At 37.8% G+C, this 13,328-nt stretch overlaps 1 protein-coding gene across 1 annotated transcript in view; it reads left to right on the forward strand.

Moving 5' to 3' along the window:
• The first annotated feature begins 11,361 nt into the window (after positions 1-11,361).
• LOC141441190 (uncharacterized) overlaps positions 11,362-13,328 on the forward strand; it is a 73,424-nt gene continuing 71,457 nt past the window's right edge. The window contains exons 1-2 of the mRNA XM_074105866.1: positions 11,362-11,379; positions 11,525-11,642. Of these exons, the coding sequence (XP_073961967.1) occupies positions 11,362-11,379; positions 11,525-11,642 (136 nt within the window). The remainder of the gene's footprint in view (positions 11,380-11,524; positions 11,643-13,328) is intronic.

The following is a 13,328-nucleotide window of genomic DNA, read 5'->3' on the forward strand; positions in this document are numbered from 1 at the left end:
AAAAAAATAGTCTTATCAATGTCCTAATTTTTTTATGTTTGCATGCATGGTATATCATATTATGAACATTCAATCCATGTTTTAAACAGCAAGTTTTTCTATGCCTTGTATTTTTTTACAATACTACAAAGTAATCAGGATAATCCGAACCTGACCACGTAACTGACTTTTGTGCAGAAAATTTAAGTTATTGTGGAAAAAAAAGATAAAATAGAATAAAATTTATTTTACCGCAAGTTCAGTGATAATATCCTAAGCAACTTAAAAACAATAAACGATATATTTCTAATTTTATACTGAAAATTTGAGTCTGAACACTATTGAACCTCTCGAAATAATAACCATACATAAAACTAACACATACAATACACATACACAACAAATTTAAACAGATAGATAGGTAGATAGATACCATAACAACACATAAACTAACTATAACATTCATACGCAAGATGACAGGTAGTGCTCCCTAAGCATAGACTTAAAGATAGGCAAGTACTTTGCGCGCTTCAAGTCTATCGGTAGGGAGTTCACAACCGAAGTGGCCTGGACAGTGTAAGAATAAACATAGAATTTAGAGTTTGAAAGTGGGACAGTAAGGAGAAAGTTCTGAGAGCAACGAACAGAAGTAACATAGCTAAATCGCTCTTTGAGGTATAGTCGTGTTTATATATCTATATATATGTTAGTTACACGACTTTGTTAGTTACACCATTTATAACTCAAGACAAAAAGAATAAAAAAAAATCCCATGCAAAATGTTCATGAGTTTCGTAACTGTCAAACATTTAATGTTCATGCCGTTACGGTACGTTACGTTACGTTACGGTCCCCTCAAATTAAAGAAGAATGTATTAAATAAGTTCGACCCGCTAGATGGCGCTGTTGTTGGTATGTTATCATGATTTTAATGTAGAGTGTTTTTGGGCAGGACAGGACAATACAACGTCTGCCGAGTGCACTAGTTTTTTTTTATAAATATTCATAACTCTTGTATGTTTTCATTTATATTTCAAAAAACATGATTATAAAAAACTTTATTAATTTATAAAATTGCTCTGAGAGCCGTTAGCAACACAAATTAATATAAACGGGTATCAAATTTAACTTATTAACGACATTTGAATACTCGTAACGCAGGTACAACTGTAATTAGACATTTTAACAGAAATTAATTCAATTCATTGCTCGAGTCGAAGCCGAATTAAGCCGTACAAATAGGATTGAGCTGCAAATTGTGTTTGCCTCCGTTTTTGCCGGCGCTGTTTGGCGAGCAAACACCGAGTTATTGGAAAGCTTAGTAGGTCCTTTATAAATCCGTATTTTGTAATATCCGATTACTCTCTTCAATTTAATTTTTAAAATATAACGCTCCGGCAAGTAACTATTAAGTAATCTGTGGCTCCGGTACTACCTACCGATGATTTTCAACCCCCGACGCAAAAAAGTGGTGTTATAAATTTTGACCGATATGTGTGCTGTGTGTCTATCTGTGGTAGCTCTTAAACTAGTGAACCGATTTGAATGCGGTTTCTTTATTTCAAAGCAGGGTTTTTAGCAATGGTTCTTAGATATGTTTAATCAAAATCGGTTCAGCCGTTTTTGAGATATTGAACTTTGAAGTGACAATGTTGGGGGTTTTCCAAATTTTTGTTGGTTAGGTTATAGTTTATCACATCATACATCTCAGCGTATACATATACTCCCACTGCGGACATATGTCTCAGAATAAGAGAGCTTGGGCAGTAGTTCCCACGCGTGCCCAGTACGGATTGGTAACTTCACACACACCGATGAATTAATTCGCAGGTTTGTGCAGGTTTCCTCGCGATGTTAACTTTCATTCGTTGTTTCATTAATTTTATTTATTTTGAATAAACATGTCAAACTTGGTATTTATCTACCATCCATTCCATTTCAAAAATCCAATTGCTTGAAGTTGATTTAATCAGAAATCGCGTGTTTTGTACCTTAATCACAACCTTAATGAAGGAGGATTTCAACACTTACGTATCTACTTCATAATGTTTAATTTGTTCTTGTAGATATTTAAATTAGGTAATTAGAAAATTAGCTGTTCCCTTACTTTTCGATGTTGATGTCGCATGCCAACGTTCGTAAGCTGTTGGTTCATTTGATCAGGTACCTGTGTTATGTAGACGACATACTAACTACCAAACAAAACAAGATCATACAGCAAAGAACTTCAGATAAGAACAGACCACAGATAATCATCAGTTCTCACACGATACTTGCCGGTCCCTAATAAAAGACCTTTTGCTTGTAGTGTTGAGGCAGTGACGACAATCGCGCCTTTGAAAACGAAAATTAAAAAAAAACCAGAGAGCTCCGTTTTATTTTTAATTGAATTGAATTAGGTTGTTTATTGTACGGCCTTTTAATGAAGTAAGTGGCTGGATGTGATTTAACCACTTCTCTAACAGGAATGTCCTGTTTTAAAGTAGTTTAAAGTGCTATTGAAACACGCGCAGGTGTTTTATTTCGCACATTGAATAATTTCAAAAATCCTTGTTTACGTTTTTGACGTAGTTACTCAGCGATTTTTAAATATTTTTAGGATTCCATGGGTACCTCAAAAGTAAATCCCTGATTGTTTTTTTGGAATCTTTTTGTATTTTTTATTTCAATTCCAAATTTTTACTTTTACGGTCATCCCGTAAAACCTAAATTGAAAATACAAACTGAAATATAGATGCACAGAAAAACCAGGAAAATAAGACCAGCACTGGGAATCGAACGCAGGTCCTCGGTATTCCGTACCAGGTTCTCGGTATAAAAAATACAAAAAGATTCCAAAAAACCAATCTTAATTTGATTGCTTAGTAACGACATCTCTTGTCCGGGTGAGCGGTTAGTTCCAATGGAGTGCCGAAAGTTTCTCGATGAGGGCTACGGTATATAGATGTCGCTAGCGTCACTGCTTAAGTGGCTAAATAAGAAACAAACAAGCGATATGAGGTGCATAGGGGAAATTCGTGTCTGTACCGTTGACCATCAGTGGTGTAGCGGTATAGCACGCGGTACGGAATACCGAGGACCTGGGTTCGATTCCCAGTGCTGGTCTTATTTTTCTGGTTTTTCTGTGCATCTATATTTCAGTTAGTATTTTCAATGTAAGTAAATCCCTGAACTGACAACTGAACTTTTCCGATAAAATACGATAGCAAATTATTCACTACATCTAAGTATACTATGCCTTTTATCAAGTTAATCATATTCACAAACTGTCAAACTTTCTCAATTCAATTCAATTTTTAGAAAAAATATAGCTCCATCGATACTATCGATGATTCCGCCAATGTTGAGGTTGAAAAAGACACTATCGGTTGGCTGTTGTACGGTAGGTAATCAAACTTTCTCTGTCAATAGATGCACCTAATCCGTTAACCACATTACAATAAATGTCAATGGCTGTCAAGACCTCGTGTCGAGGTTAGTGTTTGAGGATGTGGCAATGACAGTAATAAATAGGATTAAGGGGTCCGCACGTTATTATATTAACGTTTTGTTTTATGTAGCCTACAGGTATATACAGGTTATGTATACTGTAGGTACACAATAGCTGACACGAATGAATTGAATGAGTGAATGAAAATGTCTATGCGTGCGTCACAAAATTAGAAAAAATACAGGTTAATTCGAAAAAAGCCGTTTAGTAGCGAAATAGTTATATAGACCGTGTTATTTTTGATATGCGTTAACTTAATTTTTTAAATCTACAGGTCAAATGAAGTTAATTTCTTTAAGACACATAAGAGTTAAGATAAATAATTATTAGCAGTAAAACAGCGTAAAGGTCCTTAATTTATGTTTTTTTTCAAAGTCCATAACTAATCCGTATTTGATTCACACATATTTAGCAAAATAAAGTTAAGTAAATATGTGGATTTTTTTGATGCCTCTCTTATGTGTCACGTCAATGTTAGGTACTAGTCAAGTTTTTTATTTTACAATTTAACAATTAACAATGAATGTGAAGCTATTATATGAAAGAAAAAAAAAGATTTTCATTTTGTAAAAATTTTTTTTTTGAATATTGCGAAAAAGTTAATTATTAGGAAGTTCATATTATCAATGAACTGAGTCGTCTGCCGAAGTTAACGGATATAAAAAACACGGTGTATACAATGTGTCTACCTTCTGGAAAAAGATGAATAGAACGTGTCGATTAGGTCATTTCTATTACGAGTATGTACAATGCCTCATACCAAACGCCATAATATTAAAGGTGAAATGACCGATTTATGATTTATTAAAAAAAAAGTGTAATTTATTGAATGAGGCATTTCTTTGCGGAGGTCCATATGAATGAACTTAAACTACTTTGCTGTTTTTTTACATTCATCTACTCAAATAATTTAGAATATTAGAATAACTCTACCCGAGATTTATGTCAATGTCCACAGAGTAGAGACAGTTCTATATAATTAGGTACTAAGTATTATTGATTGTACTAACTGGGCAACCGCCGACGGTGTAAGTAGCTGTCATCCAGTACACTTCCGAGTGTCAACTACCGAAGTAAATAAAATCATTACATGAAGGGAAGTACGTACAGTCAGCAGAATTAATATCTGCCACAGCGGAGCGTGCAAAAATATCTGACACGTCCTTCCGGATCTAGAAATAGCGTCGTATGAGATATTAATGCACGCTTGTTGTATCAGATATTGGTGCTGGTGACTGTACTATCAGCCAAATAAGCGGTCTATCAATTTTTAAACAAGTTCCTATCAAATGAATATGTCGCTAAAGTCGAACTTTCAAGTTGACAGACACTTCTATATATGACATGCAAACGATTATCAACTTTAGGGTGGTAGACTACATATTTGGCTGATGGTACAGTCACCAGCACCAATATCTGACACAAAAAGCGTGCATAAATATTTGATACGACTCTATTTCTAGGGCCGGAAGGACGTGTCAGATATTTTTTCACGCTCCGCTGTGGCAGATATTAATACTGGTGACTGTACATAATACTCTATCTATGACAAAGTGACGAAGCACTGCCAAATCGTCAACGGTTCCGGTTTACGCGTTCAATTCCTTTCCGGTGATATGTCGGTGGTAACAGACGGCAGCCGGCATCCGATAATTTAATAAATGCGATTATGTGTGGGACCCCACGCGCGTAGACAGGACGAGCCAATACACCGCCGGCGAGTTCGACTGGCAAATAAAGTTATGCTACAGCTAGAATAAAAAAAAATACAATACAATACAATGACTCTTTATAGTAAACCACAAATAGTAAGCGATGCAGAAAACAGGTACACAATATTACAAGGTAAATAATAGGCGGCCTTATCGCTTAAGAGCGATCTCTTCCAAAAATTATATCGGCGAAACTTTTAAATAAAGAGTACTTATTTATACACTCATTACGTTTAATTAAAATAGATTTCAGTATTAACTTCTTAAGTACAGTCATCTGCAATAATATCTGCTACAGCCGAGCGTGCCAAAATATCTGACACGTAATACCGGCCCTAGAAACAGAGTCGTATCAGATATTTATGCACGTTTTGGTGTCAGATATTGGTGCTGGCAACATACTGAATGTGAAATTCTGAATGGGAATAAATGGTCTTTAAATCTTAACCTTATCTTCATCATCCCAGCCTAAATACGTCCCAGTGCGGGGCACAGGCCTCTTCTCAGAATGAGAGGGCTAAACCTAATCTTACTCCGAGTAGGTACTTATAAGTAATATTGTAAGTTGTGCGATAGTTTGTGAGCGTGTGAACTAAAAAAACTGAACTTTGACGTTAGTTATGTTAACCAACTGCAGTCCGCTTGAATGGACTAGGTTTAAAAATTTCATCGTAGCCCTGGGTTAGGGGTGACAGTTCCGTAGACTTTGAATACTTAACCTTGGGTTAGCGTTACCTCGAAGTTATGTAGTAACTGTCCTCCGTAAAATTATTAATTTATTATAATGTTACCAAAAATCAAACTTTAGGGTCAACTGAAAATTAATTTGGTTTACCGGGTTAAAATTAAACATTTTTTATTTTAGCTGTGCTTTGGAATTATTGGTTAATTTTAATGCCTCTAAATACACTATTAATTATTGTAAACTAGCTATTGTCCGTGTTTCTGTCTGAAGAATTCGTTAATGGCTATCCCGGGGGATCTATCGAATTTCCCGAGATAAAAACCAGAGTCTCAAACTATCTCAATACCAAATGTCATCTAGGTAAATCGGTTTAGCAATTTTTGCGTGTAGAGGTACCAGACATTCAGTCAGAGTTTCTTTGACATTTATAAATGAGTTTTGATATTTTTTAGAAAAAAAAAAAATTGCACTGGCAACCCTGTGGTGACGTCACGAGCGCCCGCGCATCGCTTAGCTCCATTGCCCCATTAACGTCATTTATTGTCGCCAACACGTGGGCCATTGCAATTGAATATCATTGCCATTTTCCTCTCGCAAACAAAGTTATGTCACCGAAAGAATGCTAACCAGATTGTCTGAGATTGCCTGCTTTATTCTGACGGGTGATGAGGTAATTTTAAAATTTGCCCAGAGTCCAACATTGCCCGGATGGGTGACTAATTTCTGTGGCTCGGCATTTTTACTTTAAATGACGCAACATTTTTTTTCTGAATTAGGTAACCCTGGGTTCTCCTTACTGAGAATCAAGCACTATTGATTTTGATGAAGAAAAAAAAACAATTTTTCATAACCCATATGACCTGTATGAAAAAAAAGTCACAAAAATGACAAAAAAATTAGGGACACTTTTTTCTTCGTCTAAATCAGCGTTTCTTAACCTTTTTCAGTCCGCGGACCCCTAGACAATCAAGCTTGATTTCAAGGACCCCCTTTATAAAAAAACAGGAATGAATTTAGGTCAATTTTTATTAATTCAAATGTCTATAGATAAGACGGCGGACCCCCATACACATACTCGTGGACCCCCCAGGGGTCCGCGGACCACAGTTTAAGAAATAACCTAATTCTGAAAAAAAAAAGGTTTTTGCGCCATTTAAAGTAAAAATGCCCAGCTATCGGTTAGTAAGAGAAGCGTGGATACAACTGAAACAACTTCTCAGAATAGGCTAGCGTGCTATAAAAAATCTAATTATCCATCAGTTTATCAGAACATTCGATACGTAAGGAAAAATAATAATAAACATTGAGGCCTGGTTGAATAGGACTAACGTAGCACTACCAGGAAAATATTTCAAAATCTAGATAATTTAGTAAAAGTGTTTACAAATTTTCATCTCTACTTTGACACTACGTAAAAATAATTTTGACCCAAATACTTTAGAACACATCTTGAGAACAAACATTGTAGCTTTCGTACATAATATCTGCCCTGGGGTAAATATTCAGCGTTTTACTGGCGTTTTTTGTCATTACCGTTTCGGCAACTATTAAAAGTATTAAAAGACAGAGAGAGAGAGAAAACTAAAGACGATACCGATGCTAAATCTAGCGTTATTAAAATTCTTGAGACATCCTTCCGTTGTGCTATTAAACATGGGATGGTAATGTAATGACGAATGATAATTATAAATTATAACTTTAATTATATATTTTTGGTATTACATATATTTAACATTTTTCGTTTGCGTGTTGACTTAAAATTTAATGTATTTAATTTTGGACCTAAGTATGTTGATCTGGAAATAAATGAATTATGATTATTTTTTATTATCATTAATATTAATGACGTTTTGACTGAGCAGTTAAAACGCTCGTATATTCACTCCCCGATTGGAAATCGAACACGGGACCTCAAGCTTTGCAAACAGCGACTCTGAATTGAACTGTCAGCCACCGGCACTGCACTATAGTGCGCATACGACGCAGAACGGATTCAGTCGGTGCAGCTGCAATTTACTCATCGAAATTAATTGATTTATGCGATCTGTGTCCTTTGCAGTGAGGGAGCTCGATGGAGCTGCGTTTATGTAACAGCTCCCGGTCTGAGGGCTGCCGCATGACCTTTTTGCGAAAGTTGAGTTTTTAGTACATTGTGTCTTAAGGGCGGTAAATAAGGAATTACGAACGAGAGTCTATTAGAAGCCCGAAGTCGAAGACTGAGGGCTTTAATGAGTCGATGTTCGTAATTCTAGTACCGCCCGCGCGACATACAATACTTTTCATCACATTTGCGAGTATAAATTTCATTTTTATAAGAAAAAATATAATTGTTCCAAATATTGGCGATACCTTGGGCTGCGCTCTTGGTAGCGCCGCCCTCCCCCTCCCGCAGCATGCGCCGCAACGTGCGTGTATGTGGTCCTGCAGCAGCGCGCGCACGGCGCAGCACCATCAGTACGGGCACTGACTCGTTTACCGACCTTGGGCTTCATGGCAAGCAAATTAGTACGCGCAATGACTCTCATTTATCGACCACGGGTTTCATGACAAGCACATTAATGTCGAGGGTTTTATTTGGGGGGTTACAACCAAGGTAGCCTGCATGTTAAGACACTGTTTACGAGCAAGTGTGATGAAAAGACCTTTTTAAACTTGCTTCTCCGATGCCACATGTGCGCGACAGCTACGTCTGTGCAGCACGGGATCCTTGCTTTTCTCTCAAAATATTTATCCCAACCGTTTCATGTAGACAAACGATTTTTTTTCAGAAACTGAACTATTCAGGATTTTCAGGACAATCATATAGAGGTTAGGTGTGGATAGTTTTAAAACAATCCTGAGGTATTATCATCATCATCATCATCATCCCAGCCTATATACGTCCCACTGCTGGGCACAGGCCTCCTCTCAGAACAAGAGGGCTTGTGCTATTATAGGTATTATAGTTAAATAAAACGTTCAACCTTATTAAAGTAGGCAGTTGGGAAAATATTTACGGCGAAAAATTAGAGAACCGTGTGGCACATTGTGTTATCATTATCATGCAGAACCCGTCCTCCGCTTCCGCGAAAATCAACGCATGCTACCCAGACCTAAGTATCACAAACGCAAAACGCTGCCTAACTCATTTCTTTCGAACTCTTTAAGGGGAAAAGGAAACATTCAGTCATTTCAGTTCTCTCACCCGATCCTAGATGGCGTTAGTAATAGTGTGGAGCTCTTAAGCGTTTCAACCATCGCTTTCGTTGTGTTACGAAAATGACTGATAATAATGTCCGATAACTAAAAATGCCAATCACCACCACCGCGTGTGGTGTGTGGTCGCAGAACTGCAATTGGTTTTAAATCATGGATCATATTTTATAAGAATTACGTAACCCCTGTACTGATGACGGTTGAAATGCCTCACAGTTCCAAACGCTATCGTCGAAGCCATTCGAAAGCGTCACTAGAAACGAATAATCTAGATCGGTCATTAGTGGTATAACACTATGCCGTATTACCATAGAAACGAGCCCGCTAATGACAAGGCGCAGGGGCCATACTGATCTGCGCACAAGTAATGAGAGATGAAGACTAAAACATGAAGAATGAAAGTTGTATTAATGCGTTTAGAAACAACACAAGTGTAGGTAGTATCCGTTCAAAACTAATGTCAAGAACTGAAACTCAATTTTAGTTTTTCAACGAATTTTTAGGGAGTAAAAGAAGGTAAATATACAGAGCGTATTATATTCAGTATATATTCAGTATATAGATGTTATATACAATACAGGTATTCACAAAGAGTTTATAAGTACATATTATGATAAGGTCTCGGAATAGCGGCGGTCGCTTAATTATCGCAAACCACGCGCGCGCACTGATTTTTAAGGTACCAGGAACGCACTTCTTGTAAAACGTGCGGGCGGGCGGACGAGCGTTAACGGCATCCATATTGCCATTCCGTGCTGAAATGCGCCTCGAGTGTGAGCTTTTATTATTAGCGTGTTGTTTTAGATTTTAAGCAGTTAGTCATTTACTGAAATTATTGGTTTATTTACTCTCGACGAACGGACTATAGAGTAAGATAGATTAATGTGACTATTTTTCTTACTCTCCACAACTATGTAAGAATTAAGTACTTAACACAGAATGAAAATAATAAAGTTCATTTTATTGCACACCACAAAACACACACAAAATGAATATATGTATTTTTTTACTTAAGTCGCATCCCAGTTACTAATATTTATTAATTATTAATTAATCCTAAACGTATGGTTACATGGAACGTTCGGGCGCTTTAGTCCTTCCATCCCCCACTAGATGGCGCCACGGGATTAGCGATCATCAACGCCCGCGCTGTCGCTAAAAATCAAACGATCTGGATCTATAATCATTTAGCGGTGTAACACTTTGCCGTATTACCATAGATACGAGCCCGCTAATGACAAGGCGCAGGCGCAATGCGGATCACGACTCGTACGCACAGTAATTGCGTTCGGCGTTTTATAATCATAGATTAAGGATTTATTGAATATTAAACGCGGTCGTTTTGTTCTGGTTTGATTGCGCGCTGGAATGCTGGGGGTAAATATTATTGCGTGATATTAATTCATGGGCAAATGAAGAATTAGTATCTACAACAATAATACATATCTATTAAATGTAAACCGTACCTAAAAACTGATTTAGTCGGGCGCAGTAACATTCAACAGGAACCCCGTTCCCTCGCACAAAAATAGTACAGAAATTTTACAAAGTATAGAATTAAAGGCATTTTTTGGGATTATGAGAAAGCAAAAATGTCATCATTGATTTTCCGATGTATTTTTTGCAAAAAAGGCTGATATAATATTTTTAGGACGTTCTGAAGAAAGGTCGGGTCAGGAGTAGGTACCTACTCTAACTAAACCGACGTGCATGCATGAAAAGATTGACGAATGTAGAGAAGCGAGAGTTGTATGCCAGGATCGTAGCAAGTGGAAGGACGTAACCTGCCTACCCCGTTAGGAAAGAGGCGTGATTTTATTATGTATCTAGGTATGTATAATATAATTATGATTGGTTTTTTGGAGTCTTTTTGTATTTTTTATTTCAACTCCAAATTTGTTACTTTCACGGGTTCCTGGGTTCGATTCCCAGCGCTGGTCTCTTTTTCTGGTTTTTCTGTGCATCCATGTCTCAGTTTGTATTTTCGATATAATATAATTTTTAACTTGCCTGTTATTGTGGCCCACTGCTGGGGAAAGGTCTCTCTTCTTGACCGCCAAACCTCCCAGTCTAGCGCAATGTCAGCTTAGGTATGTAACATATACCACATAAGTACCTACGTGTCGTACCGCCTCTTCCTCGGTCTCGGACGGTCGGAGATCAACTCAAAGCAAAAAAAAAAACAATAAACAGACCTGTTTTCGTTTTTTTGTTGCTCAAGTAATAGTACATTGAGTCTTAAGGGCGGTAAATAAGGAATTACGAACTAGAGTCTATTAGAAGCCCGAAGTCGAAGACGAATGACTAATTTACCGACCGTGAGTTTCATGACAAGAACAAAAGATCGAGGGTTTTATTTGGGGGGTTGCAACCAAGGCAGCTTGTATGTTACGACACTGCTTATATACGAGTAAGTGTGATGAAAAAACATTTGGTGTGTCTCACCCCCTGTTTTGTCCGCAGCTGGCGAGCGGCGGTGGCGGCGGGCGCGGGCTGTTCTGCTACCACTGTCCGCCGAGCCTGCCACCGCACCAACACAGGCTCCCAACCCTGGAGTACCCGTTCACAGCCTCCCACCCCTGTAAGTAGCTATTGTCCCACCTGGCGATCGTGGGCGAACAACTGCCACTGTCTACCGAGCCTGCCGCCCTATCAGCACAGCCTCCCCACCCCTGTAAGTAGCTGTCGTCTCCAAGCGCAAGCTGTACTGCTGTCATGACCACTGAGCCTGCCGTCACGCCAGCACATACTCCAAACCCTGGAGTACCTGTTCACTCAAAGCCTCCCACCCCTGTAAGTAAATCAGTTTTTGTGTGTGAGCTTTTTTGCTGACCATATTAGGGGTTCCGGAGCCAAAATAGCAAAAACGGAACCCTTATAGTTTCGCCATGTCTGTCTGTCTGTTTGCCCGTCCGCAGCTTTGCTCAGGGACTATTAATGCTAAAAAAGCTGTAATTTTGCACGGATATATGTAAACTAGGCCGACAAAATGGTACAATAAAAATTAAAAAAAAAATGTTTTTAGGGTACCTCCCATAGACGTAAAGTGGGGGTGTTTTTTTTTCTCGTCCAACCCTATAGTGTGGGGTATCGTTGGATAGGCTTTTTAAACCATCAGGGGGTTGCTAAAACGATTTTTCGATTCAGTGATTTGTTTGCGAAATATTCAACTTTAAAGTGCAAATTTTCATTAAAATCGAGCGCCCCCCCCTCTAAAATCTAAACCGGTGGGTGGAAATTTAAAAAAAAATCTGAATGGTAGTAAGTATATCAAACTTTCAAGGACAACTATAACGGCTAAGTTTGCTTGAGATTTATTAGTAGTATATAAATATACCTAAACTTGGAAGATTCCGTATAAAATACGAAATCCTTAGAAAAATATTACTTAATTTTTTCGTAATGGCTACGGAACCCTATTTTGGGCGTGTCCGTCACGCTCTTGGCCGGTTTTTTGTTGATCATACCTCTTCGTACCTACACAATCTTTCAAACTACATATCCGTACAAAATTTTAACTCAATGAGGGCTATCGCGTATGAATTCGCCGCTAGAGGCGCTAGTGTAGCGTGAGGTCTCCGAAATGTCAAATCTCATAGTTTTTGGGTGAGCTACGCGGGTTTATTTATAATTAGCATAATTTTAATTATGGCAATTAGGCGATAAGGGGCAAGGAATGTCTGTGTTTTGAGACAGTTTTGCCTTTAGAAAACTTTTGTCCTCCCTTTTTTTCCGAACAAAACGGGACTACGCAAAAATGTGGTTGCTCGATATTTTTATGGTACGGTTTTAAGGTGTACTAAATATGATTTTAATCTAAACTTTGTTTTCACGCCTGTAATAACAGACTTTGAAAGCCACTCTTAAAAACCTCACACAACAGTGGCGCCATCTAGAAAGACAAAAACAATAGCCCTAATTCGATCTTTAAAAGTGGGTAAAATCCAATTTGTGAGATTTGACTAAAAAAATACCTAATAATAATAAGTTTATAAGTTACCTTCTTTGTATATTATATTATAGCAACTTAAACCAACCTCACTGTTTCCTTTCCTCCAGCTCTTAGCCTAACATAGGTCAGGAGCGTCGATTAGTTCACTTATCGGTCGGCAAAGTTCTAACCGAGTTCAGAAGCCAGCCTTAATGCCATTATATCGACTAAACCTCTTGGCTTGTACCGATTTTACAACTCGATTGTGAACGCTAACTCGATTCTGGTATCGATAGACGGCTAATGAATCTGTATTATTGAATTTGGAATCCAGTT

This window comes from Choristoneura fumiferana, chromosome 23, assembly GCF_025370935.1.
Source record: "Choristoneura fumiferana chromosome 23, NRCan_CFum_1, whole genome shotgun sequence".
Classification (NCBI taxonomy): Eukaryota; Metazoa; Arthropoda; class Insecta; order Lepidoptera; family Tortricidae; genus Choristoneura; species Choristoneura fumiferana.